Raw genomic sequence first — 21499 nt, 5'->3', positions numbered from 1 at the left:
AAAATCATATATGAAAAAATATTTTCTAAATATAATTATTCATAAATATTATAAATGATACACACTTAAAATACACACACACCAAAAAAAAAAAAAAAAAAAAATTTAATATATTTTTGAAAATAGAAAAAATACATTTATAAATATTATAAAATACGTTCCTTGTTTTTTTTTTCCTTTTTCTTATAATAATATGAAATAATCTATATTTTTGACCTATAATTATATTTTATATTTTAAATATGATACATACATATAAATATTTCAATATTTATTATCATACATTTTATTATAAATGTTTTATTTTATTTTTTATTTATCTTACACATTCTATATTTTTACTGCTAAAATATTTATAATACTGTTTTAGTAACAGTATACCATATTTCAAAATACCACATTTCACTTATAATAAAAATATATATAAATTAATATAGATAAGAAAACGTATGTTTATTTTCTTTTCCATTTTTTCTTGTTTGTATTCTAACAAATAAAATATATATTATTATAACCCTGGTCTTATAAAATATCTTATTATAAAATATATAAATACAAATAATTCAACAACTAAATTTAATAAATACACATTTTTTAAAAAAATAAAGAAATAATAACTTATGAGAACTTTTTTTTTTTTTTTTATATTATATTATCATATGAAATAAAGAAAAATATAATATACTTTTATATTCATTTTAATTTTAATTTTAGATCCTTTTATATTCTGCTCGCAAGAAAGAAAAAAAATAAAATAAAAAATAAAAGGATTAAGAGGCGAAAAATGGATATCCTTTAATTTATGAACATCTAACAAAAAATATATGTTTATAAAATTGTAATAAAAAAAAAGAAAAAAAAAAAAAAAAAAAGTTAAATTTAAATAACTATTAATTTTAGTTATACATAAATACATGATTAATATAAATTATATATAATTTATATAATATTATATTTGAATTAGGAATTTTTTAAGTATTTAATGGAATAAAATTTTTTAGTTCCCATATAAAAATAATTATCCATATATTTTCTATTAAAAATATTATTCTAAGAATTATGTAGTATAATTTATTTAATATATTTTTTATTTTATAAATGATTTAATTAAAATTTTTTTTTTTTTTTTTTTTTTTTTTAGTTATTAAATTGAAATAATTCCATTATTTTAAAAAGAAAAATTTAAGAAAAAAAAATTCTACATTATATATATAATTATAATTAATAAAATGGAAAAAACAAATTAAATTTTAAAACAATATTTCTCAATTTAAGAAAAAAACACGAAAAATTATTTATAAAAAAAAAAAAAAATATATGTTGTGCAAAAAATATTATGGGTAAATAATAAAATTATTTATTATTATTATTATTATTATTAATATGTTTAAATATATATATATATTATAATTTTATTCGTTGTATTACAAGACAAATATAATTTAAATAATAAATATATTCTTCTTTATATCTTATATATATATATATATATATATATATATATATATATATATTATTTTATGCATTAACTTTTGTTATAAACAGTAATATATATATTAAGTATTTCTTTTTTATCATTTCCATTATATATATATATATATATATAATATATATATATATATACAAATGTTTTAATAGAATATTTACTTTTGTTGTGTCAAATTTTATATAAAAAAAAAATATCGAATTTATATTTTTTTATTAATATTAAAATACAGTCGGAGAAGAAATCATTTGTCATGTATTAACTGCGAAAAAAGAAAAATTATTATTAAACAAATATATATTTTTCTTTTTGTTTCTGTAATAATATTTTCAGTTCTCATTTACACTAAATTCCTTCTCACTTTGGTTTATTATATTTTTCTCCTTTTTATATTCTCTTAATAGATTTTTATCTAAATCAATTGATGTTTTTAATATATTTTTAGTTTCCTTTTTATTCTTATCTTTATTTTGATTTTCCATATTTTGAATTTGTTCGAATATATTTTCATAATCTTGAAGTAATTGAACTCTTAAATCTTGATCCTTTTCCTTTCTTTCAGTTCTCCTATCCCTAGGTTTTCTAGATTTTTCCATATTTCCCGAATTTTTATCTTCATTACCATTTTTACTTTCTTCTATTGCTTCATTTATATTTATTTTTTTTCCATCACTTTCAGTTAATGTATTGTTCAAATCACCATTTTTATTTTTTTTTTCTTCCAACGGTAATTGATCTTTTTTATTTGATCTTCTCAATATATTGAATGAGACATTTTCTTCGCACTTTATATTGTCTTTTAGTTCTGGTTTTACTTCATCATCATTATTATTGTTATTTTCTTTTTTATTGTCTTCCTCTGAAATTAATTTTTTATACTTTTCCGTTAATATGTCTACTTCCTGAGAAATGGAATTTTGAGCTTTATTCCCTTGGCGTAATAATCTAAACCAATCATGACTAGTGTAATGATCTATTGCCTTTTCCTTAATATTATTAACATGTGAAGTATCTTCTACAATACGTTTTATAATATCATCTATATAATAATCCAAAACTGTTTCTTTGTCTTTTATTTTTTTTTCTTTTATAAATTTATCAATTGATCTATTTAAAAATCTTTTCTTAGCATATTTAAGTTCATCGTACTTAAATTGATCTAATACCATCATATGAACCATTACAATTATATTGTATATTAAATCTTTTCTGCTTAAAATAATATATTCTTCATTAGTTGTTTTGCTACTTGAAGCCACAATTTTAGATTTCTCACTATCGTTTATACTGTTTGTCATATCTTTAGAATCTTCTACATCTGAAATATAATTTTCAACAGAAGCTTCTGATGCATTTTCCTGTAATACATTACTGACATCATTTTTCTCTTTCAATTCATTCACAACGTTTTTAAACCACATTTCATCAAACCAATTTTCTATATTATTTACATTTTTCACAATCCAACTTTTCCATATTATTTTCTGTTTTTCTATTAATCCTAAATCTTTACTCAAATTAGAGTATTCCTTATTTTTTTCTAATGTTTTCTGTTCATTTCTCATGTTGTCAGATGTATTATTCTTTATTAATTCATCTGATAATTCGTTCATTGATTCTTCATTATTTTCTTCGTCATTTTGATCGCTTTCATATGTATTCCTCATATCGATTTTCAAATCTCTTTTAAATAATTTAAACCACTTTTCTTCTTTCCAATTATCTAATTTATTCCAGTGCTGTTTGCTCCATTTATTAAAGGTTTCAGTTTTATTTATTAATAAATCTTTTTCCATTTCTATATATAAGTTATGATACAATGAGTTATATGACTTATTTAATGAATTAGCTATGGTGTCCACAATTCTTCCCGTTCCCCATTTGTCCTTAAGGATTTTTATAACCATTACAGTATCATTGTCATTGGCAGATTTATTTGAATCACTACCATAAAACTTCATGAGGGTATCTTCAGATAATTTGTTAATTTCCTTTAGGCAAATATATAAAAAGTCTCTTTTATTTTTTTTCCATTCATCTCGTTGCATTTTTTCAATAACATCTAAATGAACGTCAACTAGTGTTCTCAATTTATTCAATTTTCTTTGTGCCTCAGGTATTTTTAGTATATCATCTAAATCGAAATCAAACATATGATCAATATTCGTATTTATATTATTTACGTCATTTTGTACAACAATCTCTTCAGATGTAACAACTTCAGGTACTTCTTCAATAATATTCTCTTCAGAATTAATATCTCCTGGAGCTTCTTCAATAATATTTTCTTTTGAGGTAACTTCTTCAAATACTTCTTCAACAGTATTCTCTTCATATTTAACTTCTTTAGGTACTTCTTCAGTAACATTTTCTTTAAACATAATGTGTGATGGAACTTCTTCAGCAATATTTTCTTTCGACGTATATTCTGTTGGTACATGTCCAACAGAACTTTTTTCATTTTCAATTTTTTTAACAAAATTTTCATTTTTTTTACGAAAAATATGAATGTTTTCATCACTACGAACTTCTTCTCTAAATGAATCATAATTTTCTTCTTTATGAAATACATCTTTTGAATCAACAGTATAAATTTCAATTGATGAATCATCATCAAATTGAATTTCATCATTAACTGAATTATCGTCTACTACAACTTCATTAACAACATTTTCTCCTTTTACGTGAGATTCATTATTAGTTGTTTCTTCTACTCCTGGAATTTCTTCAGTTACACTTACTTCTGCTGGAACAACTTCATGTACATTGCCATCTTCAATAACAATTTCTTCTTCTGACATAATTTTCTCATTAAGGGCTTTATCTTCTACGGACAATTTTTCAGTCATAATTTCCTCTTCTACTGGAACTTCAGTCAAAATATTTTCTTCCACTGATGCTTCAGCCATAACTTCTTGTTCTACTGAAACTTTATCAGTTATAATATCTTCTTCTACTGACACTTCTTCAGTGATTGATTTTGTTTCTTTCACATTTTCAGCAACAGATCCTTCTTCTACATCTTCAGTAGATGATACTTCTTCTACATCTTCAGTATTTGATACTTCTTCTAAACCTTCAGTAGATGATACTTCTTCTAAACCTTCAGTAGATGATACTTCTTCTTCATCTTCAGTAGATGATACTTCTTCTACATCTCCAGTAGCTGATTTATCTTGTCCTACAACTTCTTCAGTAGATATTTTTTCTCGTTCTTCAACTCCATCATCACCTAATTCTCTTATATCAATTTCTTCATTAAATGATCCTTCTTTTTGTTCTACAACTTCTTCAATAACTGAATCTGTTTGTTGTACAACGTTTTCAGTAGGTGATACTTCTACTATTTCTTCACTAACTGATTCAGTTTCTTCAACAACTTCTTCAGTAACCGACTCAGTTCCTTCAACTTCTTCAATAACAGATACTGCTTGTCCTACAAAATTTTCATCTGCTGACACTTCATGTTCTAATATTTCTTCAGTAACAGATCCTTCATTTTCTATAACTTCTTCAATTGAACCTTCTACTACCTCATCAGAAGATGATACCTCTTCTTCTACAACTTCAGTAACTGATTCTCTTTCGTCAACCTCTTCAGTAGCTGATTCTTCTTCTACTCTTTCTTCAATAGCTGATTCTGTTTCTACAATTTCTTCAATAACAGATCCTTGTTGTCCTACAAATTCTTCAGTAACTGATCCTTGTAGAATTTCTTCAGTAACTGATCCTTGTAGAATTTCTTCAGTAATTGATCCTTCTTCTTCTACTATTTCTTCATTAAAAGACCCTTCTTCTAATATTTCTTCGGTATCTGATCCTTCTTCTTCTACTATTTCTCCCGTATCTGATCCTTCTTCTACTATTTCTTCTGTAACAGATCCTTCTCTTTCTTTAACTTCTTCGGTAAATAAATCTTCTACTTCTACTATTTCATCAGTAGATGATCTTTCTTCTACAAATTCCTCAGTAGTTGATGCTTGTTCTTCTATAACTTCTTCAGAAGGTGATACTTTTTCTTTTAAAACTTCATCAGTATCTCTTTCTTCTTCTACTATTTCTTCATTAACTGATTGAGTTTCTTCTAAAATTTCTTGTGTAGTTGATTTTTCTTCTTCTATATCTTTAGTGAGGGATTCAGTTTCTACAACTTCTTTATTAATCGACAATTCTTGTTCAGAGTGCTGTTCAGTAGCTGATTCTTCTTCTATTTCACGAGATATGTATTCAGTTTCTTGATCTTCTTCTTTAACTGATTTAAGTTCGTCAACCTCTTCAGTAAATGATTCTTTTGCTTCACTTTCATCTTTACCAGATCCTTCTTGTTCTACAACATCACCAGTAACCGATTTATCTTCTAATACCTCCTCAGTATCTAATTCTTCTTCTTCTACTATTTCTTCAGTAACAGATCCTTGTTTTTCTACAGCTTCTTCTATAACTGATTTATCTTCTTCTGCAATTTCTTCAGTAACTGATTCTAATTCTTCAATTTCTTCAATAGCTGATACACCTTCCTGTACTTTTTCTTCAGTAACAGATCCTTGTTTTTCTACAGCTTCTTCTATAACTGATTTATCTACTTCTGCAATTTCTTCAGTAACTGATTCTGTATTTTCAACGTCTTGAATAACAGATCTTTCGTGTCCTACAAAATCATCAGTAACCGATTTATCGTCTACATATTCTTCAGAAGCTGATACTTCCTGTTCTAATATTTCTTCACAAACTGATTCTTCCTGTACTATTTCATCAGTAACTGATCTAACTTCTTCTATAACATCTTCAGTAGCTGATAACTCCTCCGGTAATATTTCATCATCAACTAATTCTTCTTCTACTATTTCTTCAGCAACTGATACTTCTTCTACTTCATCATCAACTGATACTTCTTCTACTTCTTCTATCATTTCTTCAGTAACTGATTTTTCTTCTTCTTCTTCTATTTCATTAGAAATTAATCCTTCTTCATCTATAACTTCTTCAGTAGCTGATTCTTCTTGTCCTACAATTTCTTCAGTAAAAGATCCACCTTGTATTATTTCTTCAGCAACTGATGCTTCTTCTATTATTTCTTCGTTAACTGATCCTTCTTTTTCTACTATATCTTCAGTAACAGATACTTGTTTTTCTACTATTTCTTCAGTAGCTGTTTCTTCTTCTAATATTTTTTCAATAGCTGATCCGTCTTCTTCTACAACTTCTTCAGTAGTAGATCCTTGTAATCCTACAAAATCATCAATAGTTAATCCGTCTTCTACTACTTCTTCATTAACTGATTTTTGTTCTTCTAAAACTTCTTCGGTTGTTGAACCTTCTTCTACGACTTCATCAGTAACTGATACTTCTTCTGGCATAACTTCCCCAGTAACTGATCCTGCATCTACTAGTTTTTCAGAATCTATTACTTCTTCTTCTACAACTTCTTTAGTATCTGATTCTTCTTCTATTATTTCTTGAGTAGCTATTCCTCCTTCTACTATTTCTTCTTTAATTGATTCTGTTTCTTCAACTTCTTCTAAAACTTCTTCATTAACAGATTCTTCTTGTTCTTTAATTTCTTCAGTAACTGATCCTTCTTCTTCTACAACTTCTTCATTAACAGATCCTTTTTGTTCTTTAATTTCTTCAGAATCTAATTGTTCTTCTTTAATTTCTTCAGAATCTAATTGTTCTTCTTTAATTTCTTCAGAATCTAATTGTTCTTCTTTAATTTCTTCAGAATCTAATTGTTCTTCTTTAATTTCTTCAGGAACTAATTGTTCTTCTTTAATTTCTTCAGAATCTAATTGTTCTTCTTTAATTTCTTCAGGAACTAATTGTTCTTCTTTAATTTCTTCAGAATCTAATTGTTCTTCTTTAATTTCTTCAGAATCTAATTGTTCTTCTTTAATTTCTTCAGAATCTAATTGTTCTTCTTTAATTTCTTCAGAATCTAATTGTTCTTCTTTAATTTCTTCAGGAACTAATTGTTCTTCTTTAATTTCTTCAGAATCTAATTGTTCTTCTTTAATTTCTTCAGAATCTAATTGTTCTTCTTTAATTTCTTCAGGAACTAATTGTTCTTTAATATCTTCAGTAATTGATTCGATTTTCTGAACTTCGTTAATTGATGTTTCTTCTAAGATATTTTCATTAACTGATTCTGTCTCTTCAACTACCTCAGTAAACGATTCTGTTTCCTCAAATTCAGTAGCCGATCCTTCATTTTCAAAAACTTTTTCAGTATCTAATCCTTCTTCTTCTAGAACTTCTTCAATAATAGATCCTTGTCCTACAAAATAATCAGTAGCTGATCCTTCTTCTATTATTTCTTCATTATCAGATCCTTGTCCTACAAAATAATCAGTAGCTGATCCTTCTTCTATTATTTCTTCATTATCAGATCCTTGTCCTACAAAATAATCAGTAGCTGATCCTTCTTCCTCTAATATTTCTTCATTATATGATCCTTCTTCCTCTAATATTTCTTCATTATATGATCCTTCTTCCTCTAATATTTCTTCATTATATGATCCTTCTTCCTCTAATATTTCTTCATTATATGATCCTTCTTCCTCTAATATTTCTTCAGTAAATGATCCTTCTTCTTCTAATATTTCTTCAGTATATGATCCTTCTTCTTCTAATATTTCTTCAGTATATGATCCTTCTTCTTCTAAGACTTCTTCATTAACTGAATTTTCTTCTTTTACTATTTCAGAATCTGATATTTGTTCTACGAATATTTCTTCATTATCAAATCCTTCTTCTACAAATTCTTCAGCAACAGATTCTTCTTCTAAAATTTCTTCATTATCAAATTCTTCTTCTTCTACAATTTCCTCCGCAACATAACCTTCTTGTCCTATATCTTCAGTAACGGATCCTTCTTTTTCTACTATTTCTTCAGTAACAGATACTGGATTTTCTACAACTTCTTCAGCAACTGATCCTTGTTGTACAACTTTTTCAACATGAGATTCTTCCTGTATTATTTCATGAGTAATTGATTCTTCTTCATTTACAACCTCTTCAGTAACTGGTTTTTGTTCCTCTATTATTTGTTCAGTAACTGATCCATCTTGTACTATTTCTTGAGAAGCTGATACTTTTTCCAATATTTCTTCGGTACCTGATTCATTTTGTACTATTTCTTGAGAAGCTGATACTTCTTCTACGAATATTTCTTCATTTTCAGATCCTTGTTCTTCTACGACCTCTTCAACTTTAGATTCTCCTTGTATTATTTCTTCAGTAACTGATCCTTCTTCTTGTACAATTTCTTCATCAACAGGTCCTTCTTCTTCGACAACTTCTTCAGTAACTGATTCTATTTCATCAATTTCTTCAGTAGCTGGTGCATCTTCTTCTACTATTTCTTGAGCAACAGATCCTTCTTCCGTTACTATTTCTTCACTAACTAATTTTTCTTCTCCTACAACTTCTTCAGTTACGGATCCTTCTACTAAAATATCCCCAGTAACTGATTCTTCTACTAAAATATCCTCTGTAACTGATTCTTTTTTTTCGACTTCTTCAGTAATTGATGCTTCCTCTACTATTTCTTCAGAATCTGATCCAACTTCTTCTACAACTTCTTCAATAACAGATCCTTGTTGTCCTACTAAATCATCAGTAGTTAATCCGTCTTCTACTATTTCTTCTATAATTGATTCTATTTCTTGAACTTCCTTAGAGTTTGGTACTTCGTCTACTACAACTTCTTCAGTAACTGATTCAGTCTCTTCAACTACATAATTATCTAATTCTTTATCCTCTTCATTGTTCTCAGCAACCGATTGTGTTTCTTCGTTAACTTCTTCATTCATTAATTCGTTTTCTACTTTAACATCTTCAACATCTGATGATTCTTTTAATATTTCTTCATTAATATATACCTCTTCCTCAGCTTGTTCACTAACTGAATCTTCTTCATCTATGACTTCTTCATTATCTAATCCTTCTTCTTCTACTTCTTTCTCAATCCATACATTTTCTTCAGCTTCTTCAATAACGGATCTTTCTTCTACTATTTCTTCATTATCAGATACATCTTGTTCTACCATTTCTTCAGTAATTGAGCCTACTTCTTCTATAATTTCTTCATTAACAGATCCTTCCTTTTCTTCCTGTACTATTTCTTCAGCGACAGATCCTTCTTCTTCTTTATGTTCTACAACCTCTTCAGTATTAAATTCTATTTCTTCTACAACTTCTTTAGTATCTAATTCGTCTTCCTCTACTATTTCATCGATAACTGATACTTCTTCTACAACTTCTTCAACTTGCGATTCTTCTTGTATTATTTCTTCAGAAGCTGATCCTTCTTCTATCATATCTTCGGAAGTTGATCTTTCTTCGTCTACTATTTCCTCAGTAAGTGATCCCATTTCCTCTACTATTTCTTCACTAACTGATCCTTCTTTCTCTAAAGCCTCTTCAGTAATTGAATCTTCATCTAATATTACTTCATTTTCTAAACCTTCTTTTATCATTTCTTCAGTAACCGATCCCTCTACTATTTCTTCACTAACTGGTTCTATATTATCATCTTCTTCAATAACTGATACTCCTTCTACAATTTCTTCATTAGGAGAGCCTTCTTCCTCTACTATTTCTTCAGTAACTGATCCTTCATCATCTAGAACTTCTTCAATAATAGATCCTTGTTGTTCTACAAATTCATCAGTAGCTAATCCGTCTTCTACTATTTCTTCAGTAACTAATATGTCATCTACTATTCCTTCAGTAGCTAATCTGTCTTCTACTATTCCTTCAGTAGCTGATCCTTCCTCTTCAACAACTAATCTTTGTTCTTCTACTTCTTCCTTAACCGATTCTTTTTCTTCAACTTCTTCAGTAACTGATTTTTCTTCTTCAACTATTTTTTCAGTAAGTGATTTTTCGTCAATTATTTCTTTAATAACTGATCCTTCTTCTTTTTCAGCAACTGTTTCTGTATCTTCAACTTCTTCAATTAATGATCTTTCTTCTATAACTTCTTCAGTAAAAGATCCTTCATCCTCTACTATTTCTTCAGTAAAAGATCCTTCATCCTCTACTATTTCTTCAGTAACTAATTCTTCATCCTCTACTATTTCCTTAGTAACCGATTCTTCATCCACTACTATTTCTTCCGTAACTGATTCTTCTTCCTCTACTATGTCTTCAGTAAATGATCCTTCTCCATCTACTATTTCTTCAGTAACAGATTCTTGTTGTCCTACAACATTTTCAGTAACCAAACTTTCTTCTAAAACGTCTTCTCTAATTGATTCTTCTTCCACAAATTCCTCAATTGCAGATGCTTCTTCTTTTAGTTTTTCTTCAGTAGTTGATATTTCTTCTTCTACAACTTCTTCAATAACAGATCCTTGTTTTCCTACAAAATCATTAGTACCTGATCCATCTTGTACTATTTCTTCAGTAGCAGATCCTTCTTTTTCTAGGACTTCTTCAACATTAGTTTCATCCCGTATTATTTCTTCAGTAGCTGATTCTTCTTCTACTATTTCTTGAGCAATTGAACCCCCTTGTTCTACAACTTCTTCAGTAACTGATCCTTCATCTACTAATTCTTCAGTTACTGATCCTTCATCTACTAATTCTTCAGTTACTGATTCCTTTTCCTCAACTTCTTTAGTAACTGATCCTTCTTCTTCTACTATTTCTTCAGAAGTTGATCCTGCTTGACCTACAACTTCTTCAGTAAGAAATTCTGTTTCTAAAATTTCCTCAGCATCTGATTCTTTGTTTATTATTTCCCCATTAACGGATTCAGATTCTTCTAAAATTTCTTCTGTAATTAATCCATCTTGAACTATTTCTTCAGTAACCGCTCCTGTTTCTTCAACTTTTTCAATAACAAATCCTTTTTCTGTTTCTTCTTCTTGGGAAACTGATTCAGTAATAGATTCTGATTCTTCAACTGCTTCAGCAACTGATGCATCTTCTATTATTTCATCGTTAACTGATACTTGTTCTTCAACTTCTTCAGTAAATGGAGCTTGTTCTACTATTTCATCATTAACTAATTCAGTTTCATCAACTACTTCAGAAACTGATCCTTCCTCCTCTACAATTTCTTCAACAACTGATCCTTCCTCCTCTACAATTTCTTCAACAACTGATCCTTCTTCTTCTACTTCTTCAGTAACATATTCTGTTTCATCAACTTCTCCAGAAACTGATCCTTCCTCCTCTACAATTTCTTCAACAACTGATCCTTCTTCTTCTACTTCTTCAGTAACATATTCTGTTTCATCAACTTCTCCAGAAACTGATCCTTCCTCCTCTACAATTTCTTCAACAACTGATCCTTCTTCTTCTACTTCTTCAGTAACATATTCTGTTTCATCAACTTCTCCAGAAACTGATCCTTCCTCCTCTACAATTTCTTCAACAACTGATCCTTCTTCTTCTACTTCTTCAGTAACATATTCTGTTTCATCAACTTCTCCAGAAACTGATACTTCTTCTTCAACTTCTTCATTAACTGATCCTTCTTCCTCTACTATTTCTTCAGTAACTGATCCATTTTCTTGTACTATTTCTTCAGTAACTGATCCATCTTCTACAACTTCTTGAATAACTGATCCATCTTCTACGACTTCTTCAGTTACTGATCCATCTTCTACGACTTCTTCAGTTACTGTTGCTTCTTCTATTATTTCTTCAGTAACGGATCCTGTTTCGTCTACTCCTTCCGTAACTGATCCATTTTCTTCTACTATTTCTTCAGTACGAGACACTTCGTCCACTATTTCTTTAGTAACTGATTTTTTCTCATATGTAACTTGTGCATTTACTGATACATCTTCTTGTTCATGTTCATCAGAAGCGGATTCTTTTTCTTCAACGTCTTCTGCAACTTCAGTGTTTGATCCTTCTTGTTCTATAACTTTTTCAGTAACTGAATCTGTTTGTTCTACAAAATCTTCAGTAGGTGATACATCTTTTACTATTTTTTCAGTAGTAGATTCTTCTTGTCGTACAATTTCTTCAGTAACAGATTCTTCTTTTTCTACTATTTTTTCACTAATCGATTCTTCTTCTTTTACTTCTTTAACTTCTTCAATAGCTGATGATTCTTCTGATTTTTCAGAAACTGTTTTTGTATCTTCAACTTGTTCAATTACCGACCCTTCTTCTATTATTTCTTCAATAACAAATCCTTCTTTTCCTAAAACTTCTTCAACACGAGATGGTTCTTCCTCTACTATTTTTTCATTAGCTGATCCATCTTCTACAATTTCTTCCGTAATCGATCCTTCTCCATCTACTATTTCTTCAATTTCTTCTATAACAGATCCTTCTTGTCCCATAAAAGCATCAGTAACCCATTCGTCTTCTAGAACTTCTTCAGAACCTGATAGTTCTTCTTCCAATATTTCTTCAGGAACTGATTCTTCTTCTTCTACTATCTCTTCAATAACTGATCCTTCTTCTTCTACAACTTCATCAACAGATACTTCTTCCTCTATTATTTTGTCATCAACAGATACTTCTTCCTCTACTATTTCTTCAGCAACTGATTCATCTAGTATTTGTTCAGTAGTTGATCCTTCATGCACTGAAACTTTTTCAGTAACCGATGCTTCTTCTTCAACAAGATCTTCAGTAGCTGATCGTTCAACTTCTACTGGTTTTTCAGTAACAGATCTTTCTTCACCTACAATTTGTTCATTAACTAATTTTTCTTCTTCTATGACCTCGTCAGTAACTGATACTTCATTCACTATTTCTTCAGTATCTAATCCTTCTTCTTTTACAATTTCGTCAGTATTTGGTCCTTTTTCTTCTATAATTTCTGCAAAAGCTGATTCTTCTATTGCTTCATTCTCAGTAATCGATTCTTCTTCTTTTATTTCTTCAGTAACAGATCCTTCATACTGTACAGCTTCTTCTGTAACTAATTCTTCTTCTTTGACTTCTTCAGCAAATGATCCGTGATCTACTATTTCTTCAGTAACAGATCCTTCCGGTCCAACAATTTCTTCAACAATTGATTCTTTTTCTAATATTTCTTCATTCATTGATCCTTCTTGTCCTAAAACTTCTTCAGCATCTGATACTTCTTTTTGTACTATTTCTTCAGTAACCGATTCGGTTTCACCAACTTCATTAATTAATTTTTCCTCTTCTACAACTTCTTCAGTAACTGATCCTTCTTCTACTATTTCTTCAGAAGCTGACACTTCTTCTACTATTATTTCTTCAGAAACTGATCCAACTTTTTCTACAATTTCTTCAGTAGTTGATCTATCTACTTCATCATGTTTTTCAGTAGTTGATACTTCTTCATGTACAATTTCTTGAGCAACAGGACCTTCTTCCTGTACTATTTCTTCAACATTTGATCCAACATCTTCTAGAACTTTTTCAGTAGATGATTCTGTTTCTACAATTTCTTCAATAACAGATCCTTGTTGTCCTACAAATTCTTCAGTACCGAATCCTTCTTCTTCTAATACCTCTTCGCTAACTGATCCAATATCTTTAACTTCTTCAGTAGTTGATACTTCTTCCTCTACAATTTCTTCCGTAACCGATCCTTCTTCTTCTAAGACTTCTTCAGTACTTGACACTTCTTCTATTATTTCTTCACTAGATGATTCTTCCTCCTCTACTATTTCTTCACTAGATGATTCTTCCTCCTCTACTATTTCTTCACTAGATGATTCTTCTTCCTCTACTATTTCTTCACTAGATGATTCTTCTTCCTCTACTATTTCTTCACTAGATGATTCTTCTTCCTCTACTATTTCTTCACTAGATGATACTTCTTCTTCTACTATTTCTTCAGTAATTGATTCATCTTCTTCTAAGACCTCTTCAGTATCTAATCCTTCTTTTTCAACAACGTTTTCAGTAACAGATACTTCTGGTATAATTTTTTCATTAGCTAATTTAGTTTCTTCAATTTCATTAGTATCTGATTCTTTTTGTTCAACTTCCTGAGCTAATGATGGTTCTTGTACTATATCTTCTGTAACTGATTCTCTTTCTACTGGAATATTTTCGGTAATTTTTTCTTCTTGAAATTTTGCTTTTTCAACTTCTTCATTTATTTTTTCGTATATTAGATTATATTTTGTTTCTGTTTCACCTTTAGTGTGTATATCAGCAGTAGTAATATATTCTGTTGGTAATTCTTCAATTTTCGTTTCTTCTAATGGAGTATGTTCATTAATAATATCTTCCGAATTTACGTCTTCGACTGATACATTATCTGTAGGTCCTTGTCCTTTAAAGGACTCATCATCAACAAATGATGATTTCTCTAATGGTATTTTTTCATTCATAGATTCATCCTTAGCTGTTTTTACAGAATATATTTCTCCTACGTTTTCAATTACTCCTTTTGACTTTTGAACATTATCACTAGATAATCCTTCTTCTACAACTTCTTCAGTAGCTGATCCTTCCTCTTCTAACATTTCTTCAGAAACTGATCCTTCTTCTACAACCTCTTCAGTAGCTGATCCTTCTTCTACAACTACTTCAGTAGCTGATCCTTCTTCTACAACAATTTCAGTAGCTGATCCTTCTTCTACAACAATTTCAGTATCTGATCCTTTTTCTACAACTATTTCAGTACATGATCCTTCTTCTACAACTACTTCAGTACATGATCCTTCTTCTACAACTACTTCAGTACATGATCCTTCTTCTACAACTTCTTCAGTAGCTGATCCTTCTTCTAAGACCTCTTCACTAACTGATTTTTCTTCTTCTATAACTTCTTCAGTAACTGATACTTTTTCGTCTACGACCTCTTGAGTAGATAATTCTGTTTCTCCAACTTCTTTGGTAACTGATTCTTCTTCTAATAACTTGTCAGTAAGTGATTTTTCTTCTTCTACAAACTCATAAGTAGCTAACCCTTGTTGTTTTATTATTTCTTCTGTAGATAGATCTGTTTCTTCTATTTCTTCATTAACTGATTTTATTTCTTCAGACATTTCAGTAATTAATTCTTCTTTTTCATTGTCTTCATTAATCAAACCTTTTTCTTCTTCAACAAGTTGTTCAGTGACTGATCCTTCTTTTTCAAATACATTTTGGTCTTTAACTGAATCTTCTTCATCAACAAATTCTTCCTTTTCTACAATCCCTTGAGAAGCTGATTCTTCTTCTAATAAATTTTCAGTAACTGATCCTTGCTCTTCTACAACTACTTCAGTAGATGATCCTTTTACAACTTTTTCAGTAGTTGATCCTTCTTCTTCTAAAACTTCTTCACTAACTGATTTTTCTTCTTCTTCAACTTCTTCAGTAATTGATGCTACTTCTACTTTTTCATCATTAACAGATGCTCTTTGTGCTACAATTTCTTCAAAATCTAATTGTTCTTCTTTAATATCTTCAGGAACTAATTGTTCTTTAATTTCATCAGTAATTGATTCTATTTTCTCAACTTTTCCAGTAACTGGTTCTATTTGCTCAACTTCTTCAGTAATTGATGCTTCTTTTACTATATCTTCATTAATAGATCCTTCTCGCTCTATAACTTCTTCTGTAACTAATTCTTCTTCTTCAACTTTTTCAGCTACTGATCCTTGATCTCCTATTTCTTCGTCCATTGTTTTTTTTTCTTCAACATTTTCAACAACTGATCCTTGATCTACTATTTCTTCGTCCATTGTTTTTTTTTCTTCAACATTTTCAACAACTGATCCTTGATCTACTATTTCTTCGTCCATTGGTTTTGTTTCTTCAACTACTTCGGTAACTGTTTCTTCTACTGCTATTTCTTCAATAACTGATTCATCTTCTTTTACTATTTCATCGGTAACTGATGCTTCTTGTTCTACAATTACTTCATCAACTATCCCTTGATTTATTATTTCATCTTCAACTGATTCTGTTACTTGAACTTCATCACTAACTGCTCCTTCTTCTTCTACAACTTCCTCAGTGACTGATGCTTCATCTTCTACTATTTCTTTAGAAGCTGATACTTCATCCTCAACTATTACTTCAGAAGCTGATTCTTCAATAACAGATCCTTCTTCTTCAACAATTTCTTCAGAAGATGATTCTTCAGTAACAGATCCTTCGTCTTCAACAATTTCTTCAGAAGATGATTCTTCAGTAACAGATCCTTCTTCTTCAACAATTTCTTCAGAAGCTGTTTCTTCAGTAACAGATCCTTCTTCTTCAACAATTTTTTCAGAAGCTGATCCTTCTTCTTTTACAACTTTTTCAGAAGCTGATCCTTCTTCTTTTAAGACCTCTTCATTAACTAATTCTGTTTCTTCTACTTCTTCAGTAACATATTCTGTTTCATCAACTTCTCCAGAAACTGATACTTCTTCTTCAACTTCTTCATTAACTGATCCTTCTTCCTCTACTATTTCATCAGTAACTGATTCAATTTCATCAACTTCTTTAAAAACAGAATGTTCTTCTACTGGAATTTCCTTAGTCACACTTTGATCTTCTTCTGTAAGTTCTTCAAAAACTGATTCTTCTTTTACTGGCAATTCTTTTGTTACAAATTCTTCTTCTACTGGTAATCCTTCATTAATTAATTGACCTTTAAATGGATCTTCTTCAATAACAAAATTTTCTTTGTCTCGAACGTCATCGTTAACTAATTCTTTATATTCAACGTCTTTAGTAACTGATCCATCTTGTACTATTTCTTGATAAGCTGATTCTTCTTCTTCTTGAACTTTTTCATTTATAATATCTTCTTCTGGTAATTCTTCAGTAACAGATTCATCTTCTTCTTGAACTTTTTCATTTATAATATCTTCTTCTGATAATTCTCCAGTAACAAATTCTTCTTCTTCTTGAACTTTTTCAGTTATAATTTGTTCTTCCGGAATATCATCGGTAACTACTCCTTCTTCTACTATTTCATCAGTAAGTGATTCAGTTTCTTCACCTTCAGTAAATGGTTTTTCTTCAATTATTTCTTCAGGAACTCTTTCGTGTTCTGATGAAATTTGTTCAGTAAGTGTTTCATCTTCTACGGGCATTTCTTCATTAACAGTCTCTATTTCGTTTGGTAATTTATCATATATTTTTTCATCTACCGTAATTTCTTCAGTGACAGTTTCTTCATCTACAGGAACATCTTCAATAGCTATTCCTCCTTCTGGTATTTCTTCACTAACATTTTCTTCTTCCACTGGTATTTCTTCACTAACATTTTTTTCTTCTACTGGTATTTCTTCACTAACATTTTTTTCTTCTACTGGTATTTCTTCACTAACATTTTTTTCTTCTACTGGTATTTCCTCACTAACACTTTTTTCTTCTACTGGTATTTCCTCACTAACACTTTTTTCTTCTACTGGTATTTCCTCACTAACACTTTTTTCTTCTACTGGTATTTCCTCACTAACACTTTTTTCTTCTACTGGTTTTTCTTCGTTAATTAATTGACCTTTAAATGTATCTTCTTCAGTAACAGTAGTTTCCTCTGAAGATAAATGTTCATCTATAGGTAACTCCTCTACTACTATTTCTTCTATTTCTTCTTGTGGTAATTCTTTTGGTACTTGTTCTTCCAATGGTATTTCATTTAGTATAAATTCCTCAACTTCTTCATTTATTTTACCTATATTATTTTCTACTGGTAACTCTTCTATGGGACTTTCTTCAAGAACTGATTCTTGTTCCTTAACGTTCCGTGTATCTTCTTCTTCCTTTATGTGATCGACAATTATTTCATTTTCTAATGTTTCCTGATTCAATTCCTTCTCTTGTACAAATTCTTCAGTATTCCCTTCCTCTGTTTGTTCGGTCTCCTTGTTTTCATCCATTATTTTTTCTATTTCGTTCTCTTTCTCAGTTTCTTCCATGTCTTCAATGTTATATTTCTCTTTTGGAAATTCTTCACTTTCTAGTTCTTTCATTTTCTCTTCCTTTTTAGTTTTCCCCGTACCATGAACACGATCAATCAAAGAATGCTATAAATTAAAAAATATATATATATTATATTATATTATATTATATTATATTACATTTTTTACATATAAGTTTATATATAAACAAAATTGTTGAAAAATAGAAATTTTTCATTTTAATAATAAAAAGAAAAAAAAATTATATGTGAAAAATATTTTCAATAAAATATTATATTTATATATTAACAAATAAATATATATATATATATATATGTGCATTTATACGTCATTATATTACCTTATATACCAAGACCCATATAATAGTAAGCAAAAATACTGTTAATACTCCTGGTACTAACACCATTGTTGGTATTTCCGTACTGTTGTCTTGCAAAGCACTAGAATAATTTCCTGCATTCATTCCATCTCCAGATTCTATTAGTTGTGTTTCAATATTTCTTTTAAATTCCTCCTTTTCTGAATTATAATTTTCTACGGATTTCATAATTTGTGACTGTATATCTTTTCTTATATCATCTATATTACGTTTAGCATCTTCATCAAAAAAATCGAATGTTTCATCAAATTCGTATTCTATATTTTCTAATTCCTGCACATCCTCTTTTACAACTTTTTTCTCTTCACTTATTCTAAATGGTTCTTTATCACGATCTATTTCTGATGTCTCTATAGAGATCTTGCTTTTGTCTTCATCATTTTCTTCATAAGTAGGCTTAATTTTCGAATTTGCACTTTCAGTTTCAGGAGAATATTCATCTTTTGATCCGTTTACATCAATATTTCGTGGTACATTATCACCTCTTGGAATATGTTGTGGTGGTACTGGTTTTTTGGGTACATATTTTGGTGCCTCTCGTATTATAGGTTCTGGTATTTTAGATAATACTTCTTCCATTATATTATCACGATTTAATTCATCAAAAAACATTCTGTCATCTAATTTATCCAGTAGAGATGACCTATGAAATTTATCTACTAATATATTATCATAATTATTCCTATGTGACACATCATTTTCTTTTTGTTCTTCTTCTTGGGAACCACTAAAATAACCGAATAATTTATTAAAAGATTTAGGAATTCTATCCATAATACTCTCACCATTTTTTTTAGTAGCTTTATATGATTCACTAACAATACCATCCTTATCAGAATTACTATCTAAATCTTTTAAATTATTTGAATTCTTATTGCCCGCACCTTCTACATTCAAATTTCTACATTCAGCTACGTTTGCAAATCCTGATTTAAACACCATTTCTGGATTTTTCACCTTGCATTTATTCATTCCTTCCTTTAAATAGTTCAAATGTTTTGATTTATTATCATTAGCATATTTTTTTTCAAATACCCTCGATTGAATATCATATTCATCTTTTTTAGTTTCAAGCCAATCTTTAAAATTGCTACATTTAATGTCACAATTTATATCTTTAGTACAAGACTTTAATTGTTCTTCATGTTTATTTAACCCATCACAAAATTCTTCTTCCCATTCTGCAAAAAACCTCAAAAATTGATCTTCTGTGTCATCTCTACTTCTTTCCTCACATTGAGATTTACAAACGTCTAAACCATTTTCACGACTAAACGTTTCATCTTTAATTCCTTTCTCAATTTCATTTAACATAGTTTTTCTATTGTTCATATCACCAAAAGCATTCTTAATATGATTTTTCGCTTCACCATATTTCCCATCATTCCACATATCCTTTCCTTGAAATATATCTTTATAATCAGCTAAACTTCTATTCCATGCGTCACAGAATTCATCACAACTCTCATCATGCTTCTCACGTAACTTCTTTCCTTCTCCAGCAGCAGCAAGATAAAAAGTTTTCTTCATGAAATCGGGTACAGAATCTTCATTTTCATTATCCAACCTTTCCATATTCAAATTCTGTCTCCTAGGTGGAACACATCCCACATCTTCTTTACAATTCCATTCTGTACTAGAGTCTTTGTTATTTATATTAGACATATTCTAAAATTCTCCTTTTTCTCTAATGCTATTATAATTATGAAGAATATATAGTAACAAATAATACATACAATATATATATATATATATATATAATACTACAAATATATGGTATACGCCTCTATACCTATAATAATATATATTTTTTATTTCTTTCACTTTTAAAATTTATATTTTTTTTTATAAAGTGATTTTACTACTGTATTAAAATATTAAAATTTTCGATTATGTTTATGAATAATTAAAAATTTAATAAAAAAAATACAGTCTTCAAACATTCATATAAAACAAAACTAATAAATTAACAAATTATATTCAAATTCATAGAACATATTAAAAAATATATATATTATATATATTATTCATGCTAAATAATATTTTTCACATCAAAATATTAAACAGCATAAGTTCTACACATATAAACTTAAAGACATAAATGTTTCATGTTATTTATTTCATATATATCATTATTTATATTATTATATCTAATCGAAATTAAGTAATAATATTAAATAAAACAGAATAAAATAAACAACAACAATATATATATTTTATTAAAGTAACAAAATTTAAATGCATACAAAATTATATAAACATATATTGTGTATATTTTTTTTTTTTTTTTTTGTTATCCATACATACATATATATTATATATATATATATATATATATATATATATATATATATATACAGAAAAAAAAAAAAAATTAAAAAGAACATACAACACCAAAAATTAAATCATCAAATTTATAACATATAAATATACAAACTATATAAAGAAAATAATAACTCATATTTATGGTTTATATACAAACACTTTTTTTTTTTTTTTTTTTTTATTTATTTAAAACAAGATTATACTAATAATATATTACACAACAATAACAAAATTAAAATCTTTTTTTATGCCCCAATTACACATACGTTTCCATTATAACGACAGCAAATATATAATATATTATGTATTGAATAAAATTTATTTCAAAAAAAAAAAATTATATATTTTATATATATATATTCCTAAAACAAATGTGCTCATATAAAAAATGTATCATTCTATATATATTTTTTTAGAACAATATTTATAATCAAAAGAAATATATATATATATGTGTTTAAAAAAAAAAAAATATATTAAGAATAATTAAATATTAAAATAATATTA

At 28.3% G+C, this 21499-nt stretch overlaps 1 protein-coding gene across 1 annotated transcript; it reads right to left on the bottom strand.

The window, feature by feature from the left end:
* Positions 1 to 1815: 1815 nt before the first annotated feature.
* PF3D7_1149000 (antigen 332, DBL-like protein) lies at positions 1816 to 20332 on the bottom strand (the record flags this gene model as incomplete). The annotated part of the gene is made up of 2 exons (XM_001348126.2): positions 1816 to 18393; positions 18629 to 20332. The coding sequence occupies 2 exons, from the start codon at positions 20330 to 20332 to the stop codon at positions 1816 to 1818; spliced, it is 18282 nt and encodes a 6093-aa protein (XP_001348162.2).
* Between the last annotated feature and the right edge of the window lie 1167 nt (positions 20333 to 21499).

The sequence above is a fragment of the Plasmodium falciparum genome, assembly GCF_000002765.6.
Source record: "Plasmodium falciparum 3D7 genome assembly, chromosome: 11".
NCBI classification, from domain to species: Eukaryota; Apicomplexa; class Aconoidasida; order Haemosporida; family Plasmodiidae; genus Plasmodium; species Plasmodium falciparum.
Note: the sequence above shows the minus strand (reverse complement) of the source record. Positions and strands in the feature narration are given on the sequence as shown.